The 21,986-nt window shown below is 35.2% G+C and overlaps 1 protein-coding gene across 1 annotated transcript in view; it reads right to left on the reverse strand.

Annotated features, from left to right (window-relative positions):
• MYO9A (myosin IXA) overlaps positions 1–21,986 on the reverse strand; it is a 331,403-nt gene that overhangs the window by 223,130 nt on the left and 86,287 nt on the right. Inside the window, exons 4-8 of the mRNA XM_008571047.1 lie at positions 20,988–21,050; positions 14,976–15,075; positions 13,214–13,270; positions 6,553–6,650; positions 2,191–2,317 (exon numbers count right to left, since the gene is read on the reverse strand). Coding sequence (XP_008569269.1) covers positions 2,191–2,317; positions 6,553–6,650; positions 13,214–13,270; positions 14,976–15,075; positions 20,988–21,050 — 445 coding nt within the window. The remainder of the gene's footprint in view (positions 1–2,190; positions 2,318–6,552; positions 6,651–13,213; positions 13,271–14,975; positions 15,076–20,987; positions 21,051–21,986) is intronic.

Below are 21,986 nucleotides of genomic sequence, written 5' to 3' on the forward strand. Positions count from 1 at the left end.
AGCCAGTGAGCGGCCGGTCTGCATGTGGGATCCGAACCCTCGGCGGGAGCGCTGCCGCGCTTCCCAAGCGGCGCACTGTAGCAGTGCGCCACCGGGCCGGCCCGAAAGATGAATAGTATTTTAATAGAAAAAAAGCAAGCATTCATAATTACCAAAAATTAGAAACAACCAAGATGTCCTTCAAAAGGTGAAAAGATAAACTGTAGTACCTCCATGCAATGGACAATTACTCAGTGACAAAAATAAATGAACTATCAAGCCATAAAAAGACATGGATGAATTTAAATGCATATTTCTAAGTCAGGCTGAAAGAGCTACATACTGTAAGATTCCAATCATATTACATTCTGGAAAAGACAAATCTATACAGCCAGCAAAACGACCAGTGGTTGCCAACAGTTTGGGGGAAGGAGTAAGACAGGTAAAGCACAGGAGATTTTCAGGGCAGCAAAACTATTCTGTATGATACTGTAATGGTGAACACATGACTTTATGCATTTGTCAAAACCCATACAACACAAGAAATGAAACTTAATGCATGCAAATTTTTAAAAATTACTTAAGATACTAGGGGAATTACAGGAAGGAATGTATACCACGATAAGAGAATCTAACTGTATGACAAATATAGGAAACAACCTCAACAAAGGGGGTGGGAGGAAAGGTGCCAATCTAAGTAACTCTGGAAATCAGTGAAGTTCGTAGGACTAAAGACAAAAGGAACTGCATGTAAGCACTGTACTCTAGATGATAAAGTCATTTCCCAGAGGGTTCTAGGTTAACAATTCTGATACTACTATACGTGTATACTGGAATTAAACAATTAAGTAAATTGATGGCAGGAGGTTGGAGACAGGTTTCTCACTGTTGAAGTGGGAGTTTATATATATATATAATACACACACACACACACACACACACACACACGGGGAGGAGGCTAGAATAATCCAGATGGGAATGAATTTGAGAAATCAGCATACACTCATGTTCAGCTTTTTTTTTTTTCCTTTTTGTGTTTTTTACTGACCGGTAACGGGATCGCAACCCTCGGTGTTGCGCCCGCACCGCGCTCAGCCAGTGAGCAGGAACCGGTCTCCACATCGGATCCGAACCCTCGGCGGGAGCGCCGCACTCTCCAGTGCACCACCGGGCCAGCCCATGTTTAGCTTTTTATAGCTACAGATGGTTACATATAGAAATATTTATACATGTATTTCCTTGCTGTCAGATGAGAGGGCCTAAAAGAAACAACATCCCATTTGGTAGGGGGAATCTAGAAAGATAAGAAGTTAGCTGGGGAAATATAAGAAATTATCACTCCAGGAAGAAAGAATAAGGTAAAAAAGACCTTGACATAGGAAGAACCACAGTAGGAGATGAGGACCTTTAGGTCCTATTCAACCTATGAAGAAAAAAAAACTACAGGTGATACTGAACAACACAAGGGTTAGGGGTGCTGACCCCCTGCACAGTCAAAAATCTGTGTATAAATTTTGGATCCCCAAAAGGTTAACTACTAATAGCCTACTGTTGACCAGAAGCCTTAGTGATAATGTAAGCAGTTGATTAACACATATTTTGTATGTTATATGTATTATATACTGTATACTTACAATAAAGTAAGCTAGAGAAAAGAAAATGTTATTAAGAAAATCATAAGAGAAAATACATTTATACTACTGTAATACATATTCACTGTAAAAAAAAAAAAAAATCCATGTATAAGTGGACCTGTGCAGTTCAAACCCGTGTTGTTCAAGGGTCAACTGTATTATTAGTACCTTTTCTCTCCACCCACCCAGATACCCAATCTTCAAATAAAATAATCTAACCAAAATCTTACCATGAGAAGAAATATCAAATATGGAAAGAGAAAAATTAGCATAGGCCCAGAACATTATACAGTCTAGAATGGAAATACTCTATCCAGCAAATTGAGGGATTATGGATGTCTGGGGCAAGTGGAAGCAGGGGAGAAAACCCAATTCTTCTAAATATTCTGATACACTCAATAACAAAGTGAAGTAGCTATCAGGAAAAATTCCATCTTTTGGAAACATTATTAAAAAATAGAGTCTAATAAAAGCATTACCAATAAAAAACATTAACCCATTTATACCCACAGAATAGTCACATAAAATAAGAAGTTACTCAGTATTTGAAATGAAAACTGAGAATGTAATCACTCACTTCTAATAATTCTGAGACAACAGGTAGAACTTCAGGATTACAGATATCAATGGAGTCATCCCGGTATGTCTTCTTTTTATAACAGATATTACCCAAATGTAGTATCGCTGAGAGAAGAGAAAAAATCCTGTGAAAATAAAACCACAAATTACAGCTTACTCATGCATATTCTGAAACCTCATTTCATCCCAAAATTCTAGTTAAGCAAAATAGCCATTGTAAACATGAAGTATTTAGTATTTAGAAAAATAAGAAATATGGAATAATCATAACTATAATAATTAAAATTTACTGAGTGTTTACTATGTGTTAGGCACTGCACAAAGTGCTTTACATGACCTTACTTTTACTTGTTATGTGGTTGTTTCAAGAGGACTTCTTGCTATATTGCCTGAATTTGCTATAGTGTTTTAAAAAGCCCATGCCTTTCTAAATGCTATTCATCCTGCCTGGAATGCCTTTTCCCCGTACTGTCTATTTCAGGTGTACTGTATCAGAATCTCCAAAGAAAAGGCTTTGGAATCTTTATTTTTTAATCAAGTATCCTAGATGATTTTTTTTTTTTTGTCTTTTTCCGTGTCCGGCAACGGATCGCAACCCTCAGTGTCGCCCCTGTACCGGACCAGGACCGGCAATGGGATCGCAACCCTCGGTGTTGCCCCCGCGCCTCGCTCAGCCAGTGAGCGGGAACCGGTCTGTATGTGGGATCCGAACCCTCGGCGGGAGCGTCTCCGCGCTTCCCAAGCAGCGCAGTAGCGCAGTGCACCACCAGGCCAGCCCCCCTAGATGATTTTTTATTTTTAGTTATATTTTTTAAATGCTTTCCTATATCATATTATGGTGCCCTTGGTAAATGCTTTTTTAAAAAAATTATGCCACCAATGGGATATATTATCTAATATCAGGCTGCTACTGTGAAACACCTTCATCTGGACCCTTCCTCCTCTACTTTCCCCCTGAATCAGAGGAATACATGCCTTCCAGTAAACAATTAATCCCCCCACTTATACACTACATTCCATCAACTCCAGTGATCTCAAGAGCCTTACTGTACTCATTTCCTATCTTACCTGAACCTACAAGAATTTTTTATCAAAATTTTCTTATGTTCACTTCCCTCTTATTTTAAATAAAACATCCTAGATCCCACATTTCCTTCCCTTCACAAAAAGCTTACTGAAATGTTAATTTATACTCCTTGTCTTCACTTTGTCACTCCTACTCACTACCACATTCTGACATCTGCTCCCCACTATATCTCATAGAGGTTACCAAAGACCTTCAATTAGGTAAGAACAGTATATTATGTCCTTAACTTATCTGACATCCCAGAGGCATTAAACATGATGAACACTCCATAAAAGCCCTCCTGAATCTCCTTACATACACATCTTTGTGCCTTGTTCAGTTATTTCCTTAGGATAAATCTGGTCTACTAGTAAAAATTGTATTAAGTATTTTCCTAAAATTAGGATGTATTCTAAATAAAACAAAGATATTGCTTTAGGAAACTGATATACTTTGAGAGGTATCAATATCTAATTTCTAGGTCTAATTTTTCAAATAATTTAACATTTTTAAATGATGAAATCATTTACATCACTCAAAGAAAATACAAGTCAATGATAAAGGAGTAGTTCATAAAAAACATTCTTGGTTAAATTAGGGAGTAAACTCAGTAACAACTGAAACATTATAAAAATTCTTGGAAGTCAAAAGACAAAAGTACAAATTCATGAACTACGTATTAAAAACTATTTTTAGTACTAGTTTATAAGGTTGCTAATTACATTGTTTCAATATTTTGGGTTCAATAATCAGCACATGGGCCAGCCCGGTGGCACACTGGAGAGTGCGCCGCTTAGGAGCGCGGCGGCGCTCCCGCTGAGGGTTCGGATCCCATGTAGAGACCGGTTCCCGCTCACTGGCTGAGCGTGGTGCAAGCACAACACCGAGGGTTGCGATCCCGTTACCGGTCAGTAAAAAAGACAAAAAGGAGGGCCAGCCCGGTGGCGCACTGGAGAGTGTGCCGCTTAGGAGTGCGGCGGCGCTCCCGCTGAGGGTTTGGATCCCACATGCAGACCGGTTCCCGCTCGCTGGCTGAGCGAGGTGCGGACGCGACACCGAGTGTTGCGATCCCGTTGCCGGTCCCGGTCCGGTACGGGCGCGACACTGAGGGTTGCGATCCGTTGCCAGACACAAAAAAAGACAAAAAAAAAGGAAAAAAAAAAAAAGACAAAAAGGAAAAAAAGTAAAATTAAAAAAAAAAAATCAGCACATTAATGTTCTTACACACAAATATGTGATGCATAGTCTCCAGCAACAATGAATGTCATATAAACAATTTAATGTACTATAAATCAATATAAAAGTTTTAAAATAAGAAAAAGAATCCTTTTTCTCAAAAAGCTTATAATCTTGCATTAGGAGATAACAAATCACTATACTAAATGGCATGACATCTTAAAATACAGAAGGCAGAAAGAGCACAGTTAAGGAAAAGTTCATAAAAAGAGCATGACATGAACAGTGCTCTAAAGAAAATATAGGTTTTAATTCACATACCAAGTTTAATGCTACCTATAAGGTTATGTTAAGAGAGATTCTGGGGTAGATCTAAATTCAGTAGAAAGAATGTTGTGATTTATTAGCAAAGTTTATCATGGTCACAGGAGACGCAACTGGCAGTACACATGATATGCTCTCTATCTAAAAAATTAAAAATATGTGAATGAATGGAAGTGAGATGAAAGCCATTCCAAATAAAGAAAACAGTAAATGTTCAGAACATAACATAATGCTTTAGAGAATAAGACTATATAGTTTAGTTAAAATGTAAAACTTGTGTTAGGGAATATCTGAAGATAAAATTTGAGTGATAGGGAAGGGTCAAATTGGAGGCTAGGCTACTAAGGACATACAAGGGTACTCCAAAAAGTCCATGAAAAGATTCATACTATCTTTCAATTTTATTTTTCCACAAACTTTTTGAAGTACCCTCATATTGTTTCCAGTGGTTTCCAATATAGGATTCAATCACATCAGAAAGTACAAAAGATGGTCCCTTGCTTGGTATGTGAGAAGTAATTATACATGCAAATTATGCTATCTAAAAAAAAAAAAAAGTTAAGTTCCAACTATTATTTAATATATAGATATACTTCATTTAGTCCATATATCAACCAGTTAGTTGTCACATGCAGTGAATGTGGTATCCTGAGGGAAGAATGGAAGCACTACAGCATGGAGAAATAGAGAAGGATACTCTTATTTACTAAGTTTCAATAAATTGCAGTTTATGTCACCAATTAAATGGGTTTGCATATTTACATATTGTATTATTTGGTTTTAACTAACATCATTTAAAGGTTCTAGCAAAGAATATGCTAACCAAAAAGTCATACCAATGATGTAAGCACAAGCAAACAAGAAAATGGCAGAGCTGATAGTCTCTGACTCCTAGTATGAGCTCATCAATCATGAAATTAAAAACTGACAATATAATTAGATCTGACATATGCATCAATAATAATTCCCCCCTCAAAAAATAATTGTAAGTAACTACTCTTTTCTGGTGAGAGTCAAGGTCGTGTCTTTGATTTTAAATAGTTTGTTTTATTTCTTTCTTTAATTTTAAATATAATTTTTTTTTCCTTTTTTTTTTTGTCTTTTTTCGTGACCGGTAACGGGATCGCAACCCTCAGTGTCGCGCCCGTACCGCGACCGGCAACGGGATCGCAACCCTCGGTGTCGCGCCCGCACCACGCTCAACCAGTGAGCGGACTGGTCTCTATATGGGATCCGAACCCTCGGCAGGAGCGCCACCACGCTCCCAAGCACCGCACTCTACCGAGTGCGCCACCGGGCCAGCCCTAAATATAATTTTTATACCAATCTTTTTACATTTCTAATTTGCTAATATTCACAATGAACAAAATGTATTTAATACAAGAGTATAAACATAAATATACAGAGGAAATACACAGATAATTATTTTTTACTGATAGGTATGCCAAACTTAATAGGATTAGGGATCAATGATATAGAAAACAAGAAGCTATAAAAATAGTTTAAGAAGTCAATAGTTTTAAGTAAGGTCCATGAATAGGCTTCAGGAGCACCATGAATTCATGCAATTATATGCAAATGTACATTTTAAAAGAAGAGCTCCAGCTTTCACTAGATTCTCAAAGAATTTATGACAAATAAAGCAATTCAAAACAATGCTTAATATGGATGAGGCACTAGATCAGGAATACCAGTTAGAAAACTGTGTAAAAGGACCAAGGGAGAGAAATCTTTCAAAGACACATAACGACTTATTCTAGACTTGGGGTATAAGAATACAATAAATAAACTCACTGTCTTCGTGTCTTGGGAAGAAATCCTACCATTTCCATGGCCAGTTGTAAGCGTTCAAAGTCATGCCTCAAATCTTCTCCCTCCACCATAAAGCAATCCTGCTTATTTAAGATAAAAGGAAAAAAATCAAGATCACCCATTGAAAATAATGTGGGCCATTAAGAAATAATGGTAATTTAAGATAAATATAACTATGTAGAAATGCAAATTAGAACCACTGAAATATTTAGAGATAGTAAAATTCATTGGACATCTCATATCACCACAGGTATGCAAACTAAACACATACCTACCAAAATACCAGTAGGTTACCCTTCTTCTCCCTTTCACAAACACTAAGGCAAAGATCTCAAAAGTAACTTAAGACAAAGAGCTAGCAGTACTCAAAGTATTCTAAGATCATGTTTGATTTTGAGTGGTTCTGAAGAGTTTGGGAAATTCAAAGCATTTAAGAACTGCTCAATTCTACCAACAAATGTTATTTGTTCAACAATATCTAACAAGTGCCTACCATATGCAAGCACTGAACTAGATCCTGGTGACACAAAAATAAATTCTAGAAGAGGCAGTAATTTAGTTAGGAGGTGGAGCTTAGATTTATATAATATAAAGAGGTTTATGTTACATCTATATTAGATGTATAAATAGTTCATAATGAATAGACACACCAAGGTCAAGGGTTCGGATCTCCACAGAGGCCAGCCACCAAAAAAAAAATAATAATAATAATAATATAGACAACATGGTAATCAACCACGGAAAGAAACAAGTATATGTGAAAGTATAAAAACCATCAAAAAACACACATCATGAGTCAGTAAAAATAGCTGTGGACTATCCAGATAAAAAATATTACTTTTTTAGCAACCCCTTGAATTTCAATCCCCAGCATAGCCAAGTAGTAACACTGTAGACATAATCTAAATCTTTAAAACAGAAATGAGTCTTTAAATCTCCTTACTATTTGTTCTCACAGTCCCTTGCACTTAAATTTTCAAAAACCTCCTCATACTTCTATTTTTTAAATACCTCTCTTCCTAGAGAATGTTCCATCAAATACTCAATGAACACATGAACTGTTATCTGTCTTATTCACTACAGATCTCCAGGATCAAGTCAAGGCAAAGAACACAGTGAGTAATTATTGAAGTAAATATATAATTACTGAATTATTGAACAATATATAAATATTAAATTGAATGAAACATTCCTTTTTGAAAAATAAAGTGCTCATTTATTTTCTAAAAGCACCTGCCATGTACCAAAAAATCTGCTTTAGGTACTGTAAAAACAATATAGATATAAAGTTTAAAATTAAGTATTAAGTTTTAGAATGCTGGTAATATTTTTCATTGTTTACATTGAAATGCACACATGCAGAGTTTAAAATTTTAAATTCACTGCAAGAAAAGGTCTTCCTGGGCTGGCCCGGTGGCGCACTGGAGAGTGCGCCGCTTGGGAGCGCGGCGGCGCTCCCGCCGAGGGTTCGGATCCCATGTGGAGACCGGTTCCACTCACTGGCTGAGCATGGATCGGGCGCAACACCGAGGGTTGTGATCCCGTTGCTGGTCCCCGGTACGGGCACGACACCGAGGGTTGCGATCACGTTACCCGTCAGTAAAAAAAGACAAAAAAGGAAAAAAAAAAAAAAAAAAAAAAAAAAAAAAGCCTTCTGATTTAATTCCCATTCTTCCTGCACAACAGACATTACGAAAAAAGGAAATGAAGTTAATGCAAAAAAAGATTGGGTCTTCCTGAGAACCCCCACACTTAATTTTCTAACTATAAACTTTTTGGCAAGCCATTTTAAGATACTTTCTACAGACATGCCAATATTCTACTCACTAAAATAAATTTAAGTTGACACATTTTTTTTTTACCTATAGTAAAGCTCTTATAAAAAGCTCTTTTGCTTCTCTTTTCCCCCAACCACAAACAGTTCATTCTCTTTAGGATTTAACAAATATTTTTCCATAACAAACAAGTGTGGGGGGGAATCCATCCTTCCACTGTAAACTCAATGATACAGCAATGATTCTTTCAACTGACAGTGTTCTCATCTGCCCCAAAAGTGAATGAAACAATTAATGTATATAAAATACAGGGAAAGTAAATAGAAAGCAAATTCTCAATACTAAAATATAGACACATTTATATTTGTTATTATCCTTAATCAATTTCTCCTGAAATACAAAGTGATCTCAGTGAACACCAAAATCATAATTAATTTTTTAAAATGATTACTGATTCCCTTCACTGTTTCCCTGATGACAACTGTGGAAGAAAAACTAAGGATGGTTTAAATCTACCAGACCAGAAATTCCCTTATCTTAATTTGGGTTCACCTGGAAGCAGACCTTAGGCAAACCAAGATTAAAGTACAAGTAATGGGGGAAGTGAGAAAGTAAAACAGGGAAAGGAAGGTAGCCTAAACAGAGTTCTCTATGAAAGTAGCTACCACAGTGGGTAACTGGAGTTTTATCCCAAAGTTATCTCTTGGAAACACTATAAAACCTAGAGATGTGAGGTAGTTGCAGTATTTATTTACCACCTCCCATCAGTCACTGGTTGAGGACTTGTAGACATAGTGTGGCAGGCAAGTCACTTCTAGAAAGCCCTTTCAGTATCACAGCTAATTCTTCTGCCCAACTCAGTGCAGGCTCTTGTCTTACTTGTAACATGCCACTGCATGCCCCGCTCACCACAAACACACCAAAATGCTCTTTCATGATATGAGGACTTTTTTCCCCCTTTGTATAGGATAAAGTGAATCCATTCTCAATTACAAATGCCTAGTATAAGCCTAGCATGTAGTAAGCACAGTGTGGGTATGACAAAGAGAAAGAGAAGGGGAAAGTCAAATTAGATATTTTCTTCTATGTTGTCTGTATTTCTTAAAATGGTATTTAAGAAATCATACTTTTTTACAACTACCAGTGTATAGTGCAGGACACAAATCAGAAAATTGACTTTGATTGAAAGTTAGTAAAGATGCTGGAGATCATTGAAGAAAAAAGGATATAAGAACATGGGTTTGATTAGAATCTGTTACACTATCAACTACCTTCACTAATACAGGGGCAATTCAAATTCTGAGCCAATGTTGCTTCTTGTGTGAAAGGTAATCATACTAACTACAACCAGGGGTTTTATAAGGATCAAATATAGTATGGATGTTAAGTGCTTTTTAAATGTAAAACATATGCAGAGAAAATTGTACAGCATGCATAGACATACTGCACTGGCAGAGGGTAAAGCAAGAAAGTCAATGTTTAAAGGAGTAATCATGAACTTACAAACTGACAGATGGGGTATGGCAGCAGGAGTAGTCTTTATGAAGTAGCAATACTTAAATCAGAGTGAACAGAAAAGAAACATTATGGTCTCAAAGGATCCTGATGCAACTTGGGATGAGAGCACTGCAGCAGTCTACCTCATGGGAAAATGGACTGCCAGGTGTTTATAGATGCTTGGATTTCTGTAAAGATAGTAGTGACCAAGGTTGGAGCTTGGCTGGTCTCCATGGATTAGTATAGTTCAAATCCCTCTGCAGCGTAGTGAACATGACAGTGTCCTGAGACTATCACTTACTATGGCCAATTATCATTAAAACCCTACGTGATAGGGGCTGACCCTGTGGCTCACTTGGGAGAGTGCGGCACTGGAAGTGCCGTGGCCGCGGGTTTAGATCCTATATAGGGATGGCCAGTGTGCTCACTGGCTGAGCGCGGCGCGGGCGACACCAAGCCAAGGGTTGCGATCCCCTTACCGGTCAGAAAAAAAAACAAAAACAAAAACCTACGTGATAGTTGGACCCTAAAATTCAAGGCTTGGTGGAGATAAATAAAATTAGGTGAGACTGATCCCTTACATTAAAGGTATTCAAAGGAGCTTTAAGGTTCAATTATAGCAGACATTAGCCGTCATATTATCAATATTTAATTCATCCTCCATTATTTTGTAACTTTGGAAACAAAGGCCAAGAGATGTTGTTAAAAATAAAAATAAGGGCCGAGCCTGTGGCACACTCGGGAGAGTGCGGCGCTGGGAGTGCTGTGGCGCTCCTGCCACAGGTTCGGATCCTATATATAGGGATGACCGGTGCGCTCACAGTGCTCACTGGCTGAGCGCGGTGCGGCCGGTCTCAAAAAGGACAAAAAATAATAATAATAAAATAAGAAGAGTTTATATTTAAGTAGATTATTATCATTAGAATGGAAATTGGCACTTACTAAATATCTTCCATATTTCAACCACTGTGAGAGTCACTTGATATGTTTAATCTCACTAAATCCTCAAAACACGAGATAATTTTTAAAAATTATATATATATAAAAATATATATATATATATATTTTTTTTTTTAAGGTAAGAAAACAAATTCAGAGGTTAAATAACTCACCGAAGGTCAAAAATTTTGTAAATAACAGGGCTGGCCAAACCAAGATCTGTCCAGTTACAAATGCTCTGCTCTCTCACATGCAACACTAGTACTTGAGCTTATTTAATACGGTCACCCTTAAAAGAAATTAAATCACAATATAATGGGCAACAACAGTCCCCATGTAAAAAGAAATTTTCTCACTATAGGTCCCTTTGGGGCCATTTATACAATTCCATAAAATATATAAGCAACATAGCATAAATGGCAGAACTTTAACAATCCTCTCTGCCCATAATGCTAGTCACTTAAGTTCTAATAACTCATAGGAAACAAAGTTTAATTTGTTCCCAAGTATGAGGGTACTTCAAAAGTTCATGGAAAAATAGAATTAAAAGGTAATATGAAACTTTCCATAAACTTTTTTTAAGACCCTTCATATAATATATTATATATTTATATGAGAGAGAGACAGAGAGAGAGAGACAGAGAGAGAGAGCGCACATGTGTGTATGGAGCTAACAGAAAAAAACAAAACAAAAGATCCTGAGACTGACTGCTTGCTTTTATTAATTAACATGTGAGAAAAAGAATCCAAAATCAATCAAAGTTCCAACTATAATAGATTTGAAAATACAGTAAGTGGGTTGACAGTGATGAAAGTAACAGTAAAGAAGGAGATGATGGCTACAAAGTTCTTCTAAAGAAAAAAGATGGATTATGATTTCAATGGTGACAGCAATGGCGGCAACAAAATTTACTGTGTACTTAGTGTTAAGCACTCTACCAAGCTCTTTATATGCACTGTCTAATTTAATACTCACAAAACTTAAAAGCCATTATTATCCCCTTAAACGGATGATGGGAACAAAAGAATTAAGTGACCTACTAAGGATCTCAAACCTAGTAAGTGGATGAGTCAGTATTCAAATCCAGTCAGTTTATGTACTTTAGAGCTCAAATTCTTAAGCATTACTTAACTGTCTCTGAATAGTAACAGGTCAATTCACAATTTCACTGTAAGTTCTGAACAGGCAATGAAGTCTTCCATCTGTAGTATGAGTTCACAGTCTCCTACCTGCTTTCCAACGAGGCATAGTCACTCAGCGTAGTAAGTGAAAAGAAAAGGGGGAGCTTCTCAAGGTGGCAAAACAACTTAAAATCTATTAAAATTTATCAGATTCTATAAATTTTAATGTCCAATATTTATTTCCCAAAATGTTAAATCTGAAACCAAAATTTACTTGATTTATTATAAAATAAGTCAAACTTTGTCTGAAGGAAAAAATTAAGATCCACATACACTGATCCTTCTCAACTCTAGCTAGTTTTGCAATTAGTGGAGTTTATAATCACATGCAATGAGAATTAAAGTCATACATGTTATGTTTCCAGGAAGAATACATAACGAACTGATTCATTAGTTAATTAATAGATATAGGTAGATGTGTGTGTGTGTTTTCAGCCTTTCATAGTTGACCTAATTGCAATCTAAAGAAAAGGAAGATTTTTTGTCCTCTCTATGGTTATGAACTTGTCTTCATAAATTATAATAAAATTAAATACCTACTCATTTTATAATACATCATATATGCCCTTAAATTACTCAATTTAAAACATAAAATAATCTAATTTATAAAAATTATAATATTTAAATTTTGGAAAGTTTTACTAAGACTATATAGCCTCTCTTGCTAATGAAAAAAAAGAAAAAATATACTTTCACTTGTTATGTGAAATGATTGTTGACATATAAAAGATGAATGATGTAATTTTTAAAAATAAATAATAATTACTCATAACATATAGATAATAAAACTACTAAAAATAATTTCAAAAATAAATCTCAGGAAAAAACCTATAGTTCATACAGATCTACATCAATACTGAAGAATCTGAAATGTGATCAATTTACTGCCTGTCAAAAAAAACACTGAATGTGGACTAAACATTAGCAACAGGGTTAACTGGTTAGCTCAGTTGGTTAGAGCTCACTGTTCAGATCCTGGTACAGGTCAGCCACCAAAAAAAAACAAAGCAAAACAAAACAAACAACATTAACAACAACAACAAAAAAGAAAACATAAATTGACTGGTTTTTAATCAACAAACCATACACATATTAATCGATCATTCAGAGAAATTAAACACTGATTTATATTCTTTCCTAGGATTCTTAGCATTTCAGCTGATTTTCATTCTAAGTCATGAGATGGATGCAAATGAGCAACGTGAGATCCCTTTAACAGGAACACAGAATACTTAGGTACTTTTACTGACCGGCTCAGAGTCATAGCAATAATCATCCCAGCTCTGTCTGAGAGGTTTCTTTGTTATCTGAAAGTAAGGCAGATTAGTTAGGTAGAATACTGGTTATTATACTTCTCTAATAATATCTTAGATGTAGATGTAGTGTGCAAGTAGCACTGCAAAAGTTATTTTGCAAAGCAGCAAGAAATAACTAAATAAACATTCAGATTCTGGGAGACCGTATATTATTCTGTCCAACCCATACATGCCACTGTCTGATATTTATATAAACTGCTAAGTCCCATCCTATGAATACAGACATTACGAAAACAATAGGTTATGGTCACTAATTACAGGATCTGAAAGGGAAGCAAAACTGAATTTCTCTAATACTAAGAACTATCAACTCATTTACAGGCAATTACTACTTTTAAAAAAAGAAAATACTTAATGACCCAGTATACTGCAAATAATTTAAATAGGAGGAAAAAAACTCAGAAGCTGAATTAGCAATTAAAAAAAAAAAAACTACTTAATTCTAGCCACTAAAAATGCCTAGCATTATATCAGAAAGTGGTATTTAGAATAACTGAAATTCTCAATATACTGATAAAAAGTAAAGTTAGTTTATATTAATATGTAGTTTAAAATTAAGAAATATAAGTTATAGAACATACTGGGGAACAGTCTAAGATGTTACCATCATAACCCTAAATATGTAGTACAATCTTTGAGCCATCATTAAAGTGTCAATTTGCTTTATAGAACCTTCATAAGGATTTTTTTAACTGCCATTAAGGAATTTCTTTCCATAGATATTATATCTTACCTCAAACTACTAAAAAATGAGAGACAATCTATTATTTTTTTTTCCCTTTTTTTTTTGTCTTTTTTTTTTTTACTGACCGGTAATGGGATCGCAACCCTCGGTGTCACGCCCGCACCGGGGACCAGCAACGGGATCGCAACCCTTGGTGTTGCGTCCGCACCGCTCTCAGCCAGTGAGCGGGAACTGGTCTCCACATGGGATCCGAACCCTCGGTGGGAGCGCCACTGCGCTCCCAAGCGGTGCACTCTCCAGTGCACCACCGGGCCGGCCCACAATCTATTATTTAAATGATCTACTATTATACCAATTCCATTAATATTGGTTTTAGCATTTTGGTTAATATGAGGAATAATAAAATTAGAGAAACCAATGTAATGAAAAGTTGTGAGAATTACTGCTTACTGTGGAGGTTTAGGGGTGAATTTTAAGTTTTGATGAAAGATTCAAATTTTCTACACCATTTGCCTTTGATGAATTTCGTACTGAATGTTTAAGAGGTTGTTCGTTAAATTATAAATAGTAATACTCTAAGTCAATATCATAATATGCAAAAAGGTATGTGCATTAAACTTCAAAACATGCAAAGCAGGTTTGAAGTAATGCTTTGCAAAGGACAAGCACTAATCATTAGTAACATTTAACATACTGGGGCCTTGAAGAGGTAAATCACTTTGCAAAAAGTAAACTATTTTTCTAATATGGAAGTACAAATAAATAGCTTATTTTTTTAAAGAGTCTCACCGAAAACAAAAAGCACATATGTAATTAATCTTTTAACACATAGGAGAGTGATAATTTTTAAATTTGAGAACTGCATCACATAAACTTTTAGATTGTATGTATGAAAACGTTTGTTAATATCTGTCATCAGGTTTGTGAAAGAAACTATAGAAAAAAAGCTTTTTTAAAGAGCTAAAATTTAATAACGTCCTAAATTTCAAAATGCTTTTCATTAACTCTCACCTGATTTAGATAATGATATTCCTCTGGTTGTTTAAGGTGGAATGCTAATCTCTCTTCTTCACTTGCTCCTGCCAGGAGGTAATAGAATACATGATAGTTCCTGTTGGAAACAGAGAAGTACAGCTTTATAGTGAATATGATTTATGGTTATCATTTAACAAGAAAAAAAGGTAAACATTAACTAGTAAAATGTATCAGCTTTGCTTCATTTTCTAATATAAATGTGTAAATTCAATATTTAAGTATTCCTACAAAATAGAATGATGTTTTGAAAGCAGGAAATAGAGAGGGACGAAGGTAGCAAAATAGCAAAGTTAAGAACTCTGAAAATCCTCTCCTCCATAAAATGAATGAGAAACCCAGCAAATTTGTCAGAATTAACTTTTTCAGAACTCTGGAAATTAACCAAAATCTTACACCAATAATCTCAGTAAAAACAACTTTGTGGCATAACTTGCCCTAATCCATCCCCTGCTCACCAACTCCACAGGAGCCTTGAAAACAAACAGCCTGCAACAGAGGTTAACACCAGAAGCCTGGCAGCCACCAAAAGGGACAGAACAGGGTTGGTGCTCGGTCAAACCTTCATTCCCTAAGAAATAGCTTTATTTGAACTGTCTGATGGTTCCCTGGAAGAAGCCATATCAAGACTAACTTTATGTGGCCTGATTCAGAGTTTGCACAGTGCAAAAATCTTTTCCCCAGAGGTATCTATAGAACACAATTCAGGCAACTATTGGACATACCAGCTGCCTGAAGCACTGGATAAAAAAGATAGGGCAAACAATAGACCAACCAAAAAAGTTAAAAGGATGAATGTGATCTCCATTGCAGGCTTTGAAAAGCTCCTGGTAATCTAAAAGGCTATACGTATGCATAAGGCTGTGTGTGTGCCCAACGTTGTATGCACTCTCAGAAAAGGGCAGATGAGGTAATAAATTCTTATTTATGGCTAGCCCTGAAGGTCTGCACAAACAGGAAGTAAAAGCTAAGGTGGATTTATAAAATGCCTAGCTGAGTGTTGAAGGCAAGGCCCAATATACACAGATCTGTGGCAAAGATGAGGAGAGTAATTGTTTCCAAAGCATTTAAAGAAATCTCTCTGTCCAATCATTATCTGACAACTAAGCTAAACAAACATATACTTCAACGGTCACACTCGAAAAAGAATGCAGACTTTACAAAATCAGTTCAGAAAAGTCACAAAACAATCAAACAGCAGAAATAAAAACAAAAATCACATACCCTGAGAGTGGGAGAACTTTTTTCCAGAGTTGCCACCTTATATTATTTAAAATGTTCAATTCTCAATTTAAAAAAATTATGAGACATGCAAAGAAACAAGAAAGTAGAGCCCATACAAAGGAGAAAAAACAATCATTAGTAACTGTCTGAGAAACCCCAGACTTACTAGTCAACATTTTAATCGGCTATTTTTAAACATGTTCAAAGAACTAAAGAAAATCATATTTAACAAACTAAAGTATGAGAATGATGTCTCACCAAATAGAAATTATCAATAAATATGTAGAACTTAAAAGAAAATAATCCAAAAAAAATTCTGAAGTTGAAAAATAACTGAAATGAAAAAGTATCCAATGGAGCTCAACAGCAGATATAAACAGGCAGAAGAAAGAATCAGTGAACTTGAGGACAAGAGTCAATGAACTTTTTTTTTTTTCCTTTTTGTCTTTTTTCGTGTCCGGCAACAGATCGCAACCCTCAGTGTCGCGCCCGTACCGGACCGGGACCGGCAACGGGATCGCAACCCTCGGCGCCATGCCCGCACTTCACTCAGCCAGTGAGCGGGAACCGGTCTGTATGTGGGATCCAAACCCTCGGCGGGAGCGCCATGCCCGCACTTCACTCAGCCAGTGAGCGGGAACCGGTCTGTATGTGGGATCCAAACCCTCGGCGGGAGCGCCACCGCGCTCCCAAGCGGCGCACTGTAGCAGTGCGCCACCGGGCCGGCCCTCAATGAACTTTTGAAGGCAGATCAATTGAGACTAGTCTGAGGAACACAAAGAAAAACAAATGAAGAAAAATAGCCTCAGACCTGTGGGACAACATTTAAAAGACCAACATATGCATAATGAAAGTCCCACGGGATAAAAAAAGAGAGGAGCAGAAATTATATTTTAAAAGGTAATTGCCAAAAACTCCCCAAATTTGATACAAAACATTGCACATCTAAGAAACTCAACAAACTCCAAGGAGGATAGAACTCAGAGAGATTCACACCTAGACAAACCAAAACTGTGGAAAGACAAAGAAAGAATTCTGAAAGCACCAAGAAAGTAATCCGTCATCAAGGGATCTTAATATAAGATTAACAGCTGATTTCCCATCAGGAACCATGGCAGAGAGATAACATATTCAAAGTGAGGAGAGGAAAAACAAACAAACAAACAACAAAAAAACCCAAAAAACCTGTCAATCAAGAATTGTATATCAGTAAAACTATCCTTCAAAAATAAAGGAGTAATTAGGATACTTCCAGACAAACAAAAACTAAGAGACTTCATAACTAGCAGAGGGTCCCTACAAGAAATACTGAAGAGAGTTTTTCTGGCTGAAATAAAAGACTCTAGACAAGATTCAATTAAACATGAAGAAATAAACAACACTGGTAAAAGTTAACTACATAGGCTAATATAAAAGACAGTATGAATTCATTTTTTGTTTGTAACACTTTTTTCCTCCTATTAAATTTGAAAAACAGCATAAAACAATAATTATAAATCTGTGTTGATATATATACCATTATAAAGATTTGATTTGCCTAACAATAAGGAAAAGAATTACATAGAAGCAAAGTTTCTTGTATATTATCAGAATTAAGTTGTTATTAATCCAAATGATTGTTATAAATTAAGGTATTATCTATAATCTCTAGGGTAACTGCTAAGAAAATAACTAAAAAATATTAATAAAAGAAATGCCAACAGAATTAAAATGGTATACTAGAAAATATTTATGTAACACTAACGAAGGCAGTAAAAGGAAAACAGAGAAAGAGAAACATATCACACATATAGAAAACATAGTATTCCTAAATCCTACCTTATCTACAATTACACTAAATATAAGTGGATTAAACAATGTGATCCAAAGGCAGATTAACTGGCAGAAAGGATAAAAACAAAACATATGATCCAACTACATGCTGTCTACAAGAGACACACTTAAGATTTAAAGACACAAATAAACTGAAAATAAAGATGGGAAAAGATGCCATGTCAACAGTAACCTAAAGAAAGCTAAAGTGTCTACATTAATATCAGATAAAATAGACTTTAAGACAATAACTGTTACTAGAGACAAAGAAGGCCATTTTATAATGACAAAAGAACTAATCCATCAAGAAGATATAACAGTTATAAATATGCCTTTGCATCTTATAACAGTTATAAATATGAACATTGCATCTAGTAACAGAGCCCCAAAATACATGGAGCAAAAATTAAAAGAACTGAAGGAAGAAATAGACAATTGAATAATATTACTGAGAGACTGCAATACCTCACTTTCAATAATGTACAGAACAACTAGACAGAAGAACAACAGGAAAAAGCGGGCCTGAAAAATACTACATACCAACTAGACCTAACACATTTCTACAGAAAAGTCTATCCAACAACATGAGGACATAGCTTTTCTCAAGCCCACATAGAACATTCTCCAGTATAGGCCATATGTTAGACTATAAAACCAGTCTCAATAAATTTAAGGGGACTGAAACCATACAACCACTCCAACCACTTTGCAGTGAAATTAGAAATCAATAATAGAAATTTCCAAAATTCACAAACACATGGAAATTCAACAAGATACTCCTAAATAATCAATGGATTAAAGAAAAACTCACAGGGGAAATTAGAAAACATTATGAGACGCACAAAACCAAAAATATAATACACTGAAACAGGAAACAGCTGGAACAGTGCTTAGAAGGACTTTTTAATTATAAATCCATATTGAAAAAGATCTTGAATCTACAAAACATAACCAACCACTTTAAGAAACTAGGGGAAAAAAAGCTAAACTCAAAGCAAGCAGAAGGAAGGAAATAATAAGAATTAGAGCAGAAACAAATAAAGAAGAGAAAAAAATAGAGAACATAATTGAAACCAATTGGTTATTTGAAAAGATTCACAAAAGTAATAAAACTTTACCTAAACTGATGACAGAGAGGAAGAGACAGACGAGCACAGGGAGAGACAGAGAAGGACTCTAATTCAGAAATAAAACATGGGGATAGAAAAAATAAATTTAAAAAATTATTTTAAATAAAAATAATAAATGAATAAACAGATTAAGAAAGAAAATAAAAAGACATTACTACCAACCTTACACAAATAAAAAAGATTATAAGAGATACTGTAAATAGTATCTTTGCCAACACATTAAATAACCTAGATGAAATAGACAAATTCCTAGAAAGATGCAAACTACCAAATCTGACGAAAGATGAACTAGAAAGTCTGAATAGACCTACAACAACTAAACTGTTTGAATTAGTAATGCAAACTTTGCAAAAATAAAAGCCCAGAAACATATGGCTTTGCTGGTGAATTCTACAAAACACCTAGAGTTAACCTAATCATTCACAAACTCTTTCAAAAAATAAGAGAAAACAGTTCCCACCTCATTTTATGAACCAGTATCACCCTGATACCAAAACCAGACAAAGACATCATGAGGAAAGAAAACCTTAGAGCAGTGTCTCTTATGAACATAGACAGAAAAATCTTCAACAAAATACTAGCAAACCAAATCTAGCAACATATAATAGATTATACGTACACACATCTGTAAATCAAATCCAGCAAGATAACAGAATATCAGTATATAAGCTCTATATCTTCACAGCACATGCATTCTCCCAAAACCAAGGAAATCAGGCTTATATCACCCACCACTCCAGTAAAATATGTTATTATGAATTTACCAACAACTTTCTAATAGCAGTACCTGATAGGCCCTGTCTTTATGAAGCTATTCTCTCCTTGAAACTCCCTTCACTTTCTTATGAAACACTTCTAATTCAGATCTCTTATTACTTCTACTAGCCATAAAAAAATTCACAGAAAGGCCTGAAGTCTAATACTAATCTTACCAGTCATTCATTATAATAGTTAGATATTAATTACCAAGCTTTTATTATATATAAGGACCACACTAAACCTTCTATAAATGTTATTTCATTTAATTCTCCAACAACCCTAAGATAGTTTTCCATCTGAAAAATGGTAACACATAACTAAGAAGTAAAGAAGTTAAGTGAGATGCCCAAGGTATATCCAAGATTTGAACGTAGGTCTGTTTAACTTCAAATTCTGGCTCTTAAATTATTTTGTCACACTGTATCATGAAGCAAATCATTTACCTCTCCGATATTTGGTTTCTTCATCTGAAGGATATCACAAATATTATCCCTACAGTCCTAATATACCTCAGATTTTATAATGAAATCAAATTACAGGGCTTATCAGGTGCTGCTATTAGAAAGTTGTTAGTAACTTTTTATATCACATTTTACTGGAGTGGTGGGATATAAGCCTGATTTCCTTGGTTTTGTGAGAATGAATGGGAGGTAAAGATATAGTTATTGAAAATTTTTCTCAAAAGAAACTAAGAAATGGAAGAAAACTCCAAAGGAACATTACTCACAAGGAGAAATGAGATACCACCTGAGAAACTATTTTCCTGTTCTGATAGTTTGCCTAGAACTCAGAGAGGGCAACAGTTTTATATACCCAACAAAATCTCCTCCTAGCAGCCTCTGAAATACTGCAGTGTTCTGCCCATGACAGAAATAGAGAGCTCCAAGGTCAATGGTTCAAATCCCCATACAGGCACCAAAAAAAAGAAAAAGAAAAAAAGAAAAGAACGAAATAGTAACTATATGGTGTAAACTGAATTAAGGGTCATAATATACAAAACGCCTAAAAGTCCATTTTCATGATACAGATGTTAACTTGATATAATTATACAAATGAAAATATGTACCGTTCATTATGCTCTTGATAAACGAGTCTGGACTTCTCCAGTAGATATTTTTCAACATAGGCACTACAAGAAAAATAAAATTGGGTGATATAAATAATAAAGTTTAATATAAGGTAGATGAATATTCATTTAGAGATGGTGCACAAGTATAAAGAATACTATCTAGATCATTTCAATAGTTACCACTATAATTGTGTTATGGATGCTGTTAATGTTATCCATTTAAATTCATAAACTCATGAGTCTTTTTTTCTTTCAATAAAGCAAAATAAAATCAGAAGTTCAAAACACGGTACACAAACCCTCCATGACATAAGTTCTACCAGACATTATAGTTTGGACAGACTACTAAATAAGACTCAAAGATAAACTTTGTTTCTTTACATATTCATGCATCAACACAGCTTGAAATCAATTTATTTTTTACTGGTTTACTCAATAAGAATTCATTTATTGGGCACTGTACTAAGCACAAAGAATATGGAAATAAGTGATACACTACTTATTCTTGAGGGGATTACAAACTCGTGAAGAAAACAGGTAAACTAACAGCTAATATACTGAGTTTATAATGGTTTATTACAGAGCAATGGCTGGGATATTATGGATGCACCAAGAGAGACTCCTGAGATTCAATTTGAGGAGGAAAAAGGATGTAAGGAAGAAGTCCCATCGATGGTATTCACTAAATATATCTGGTGAGTAAGTGAACAAGTAAATGAATGTGAAATCTGAAGAAATAACCAGAAGAAGGCAAGGAGAACTCTCTTTATGTAAAGGCACAATGGAAGAAGTTTACACATATCAACTTCAGGGAAAACAATCAGTTAAATATGGCTTTCTCTAGCCATAAGATAAGCAGGTGGACTACATCAAGAAGAGCTAATACTATGGGCCAAAAGAATGGACTTTATCCTGAAAGTAATGAGGAACTGAAACATCAATTGTATTTCTGATTTTATTAACTTTATCTATACTGTACCTTTCTTTTTTTTTTTT

Source organism: Galeopterus variegatus, unplaced genomic scaffold, assembly GCF_000696425.1.
Source record: "Galeopterus variegatus unplaced genomic scaffold, G_variegatus-3.0.2 Scaffold657, whole genome shotgun sequence".
Classification (NCBI taxonomy): Eukaryota; Metazoa; Chordata; class Mammalia; order Dermoptera; family Cynocephalidae; genus Galeopterus; species Galeopterus variegatus.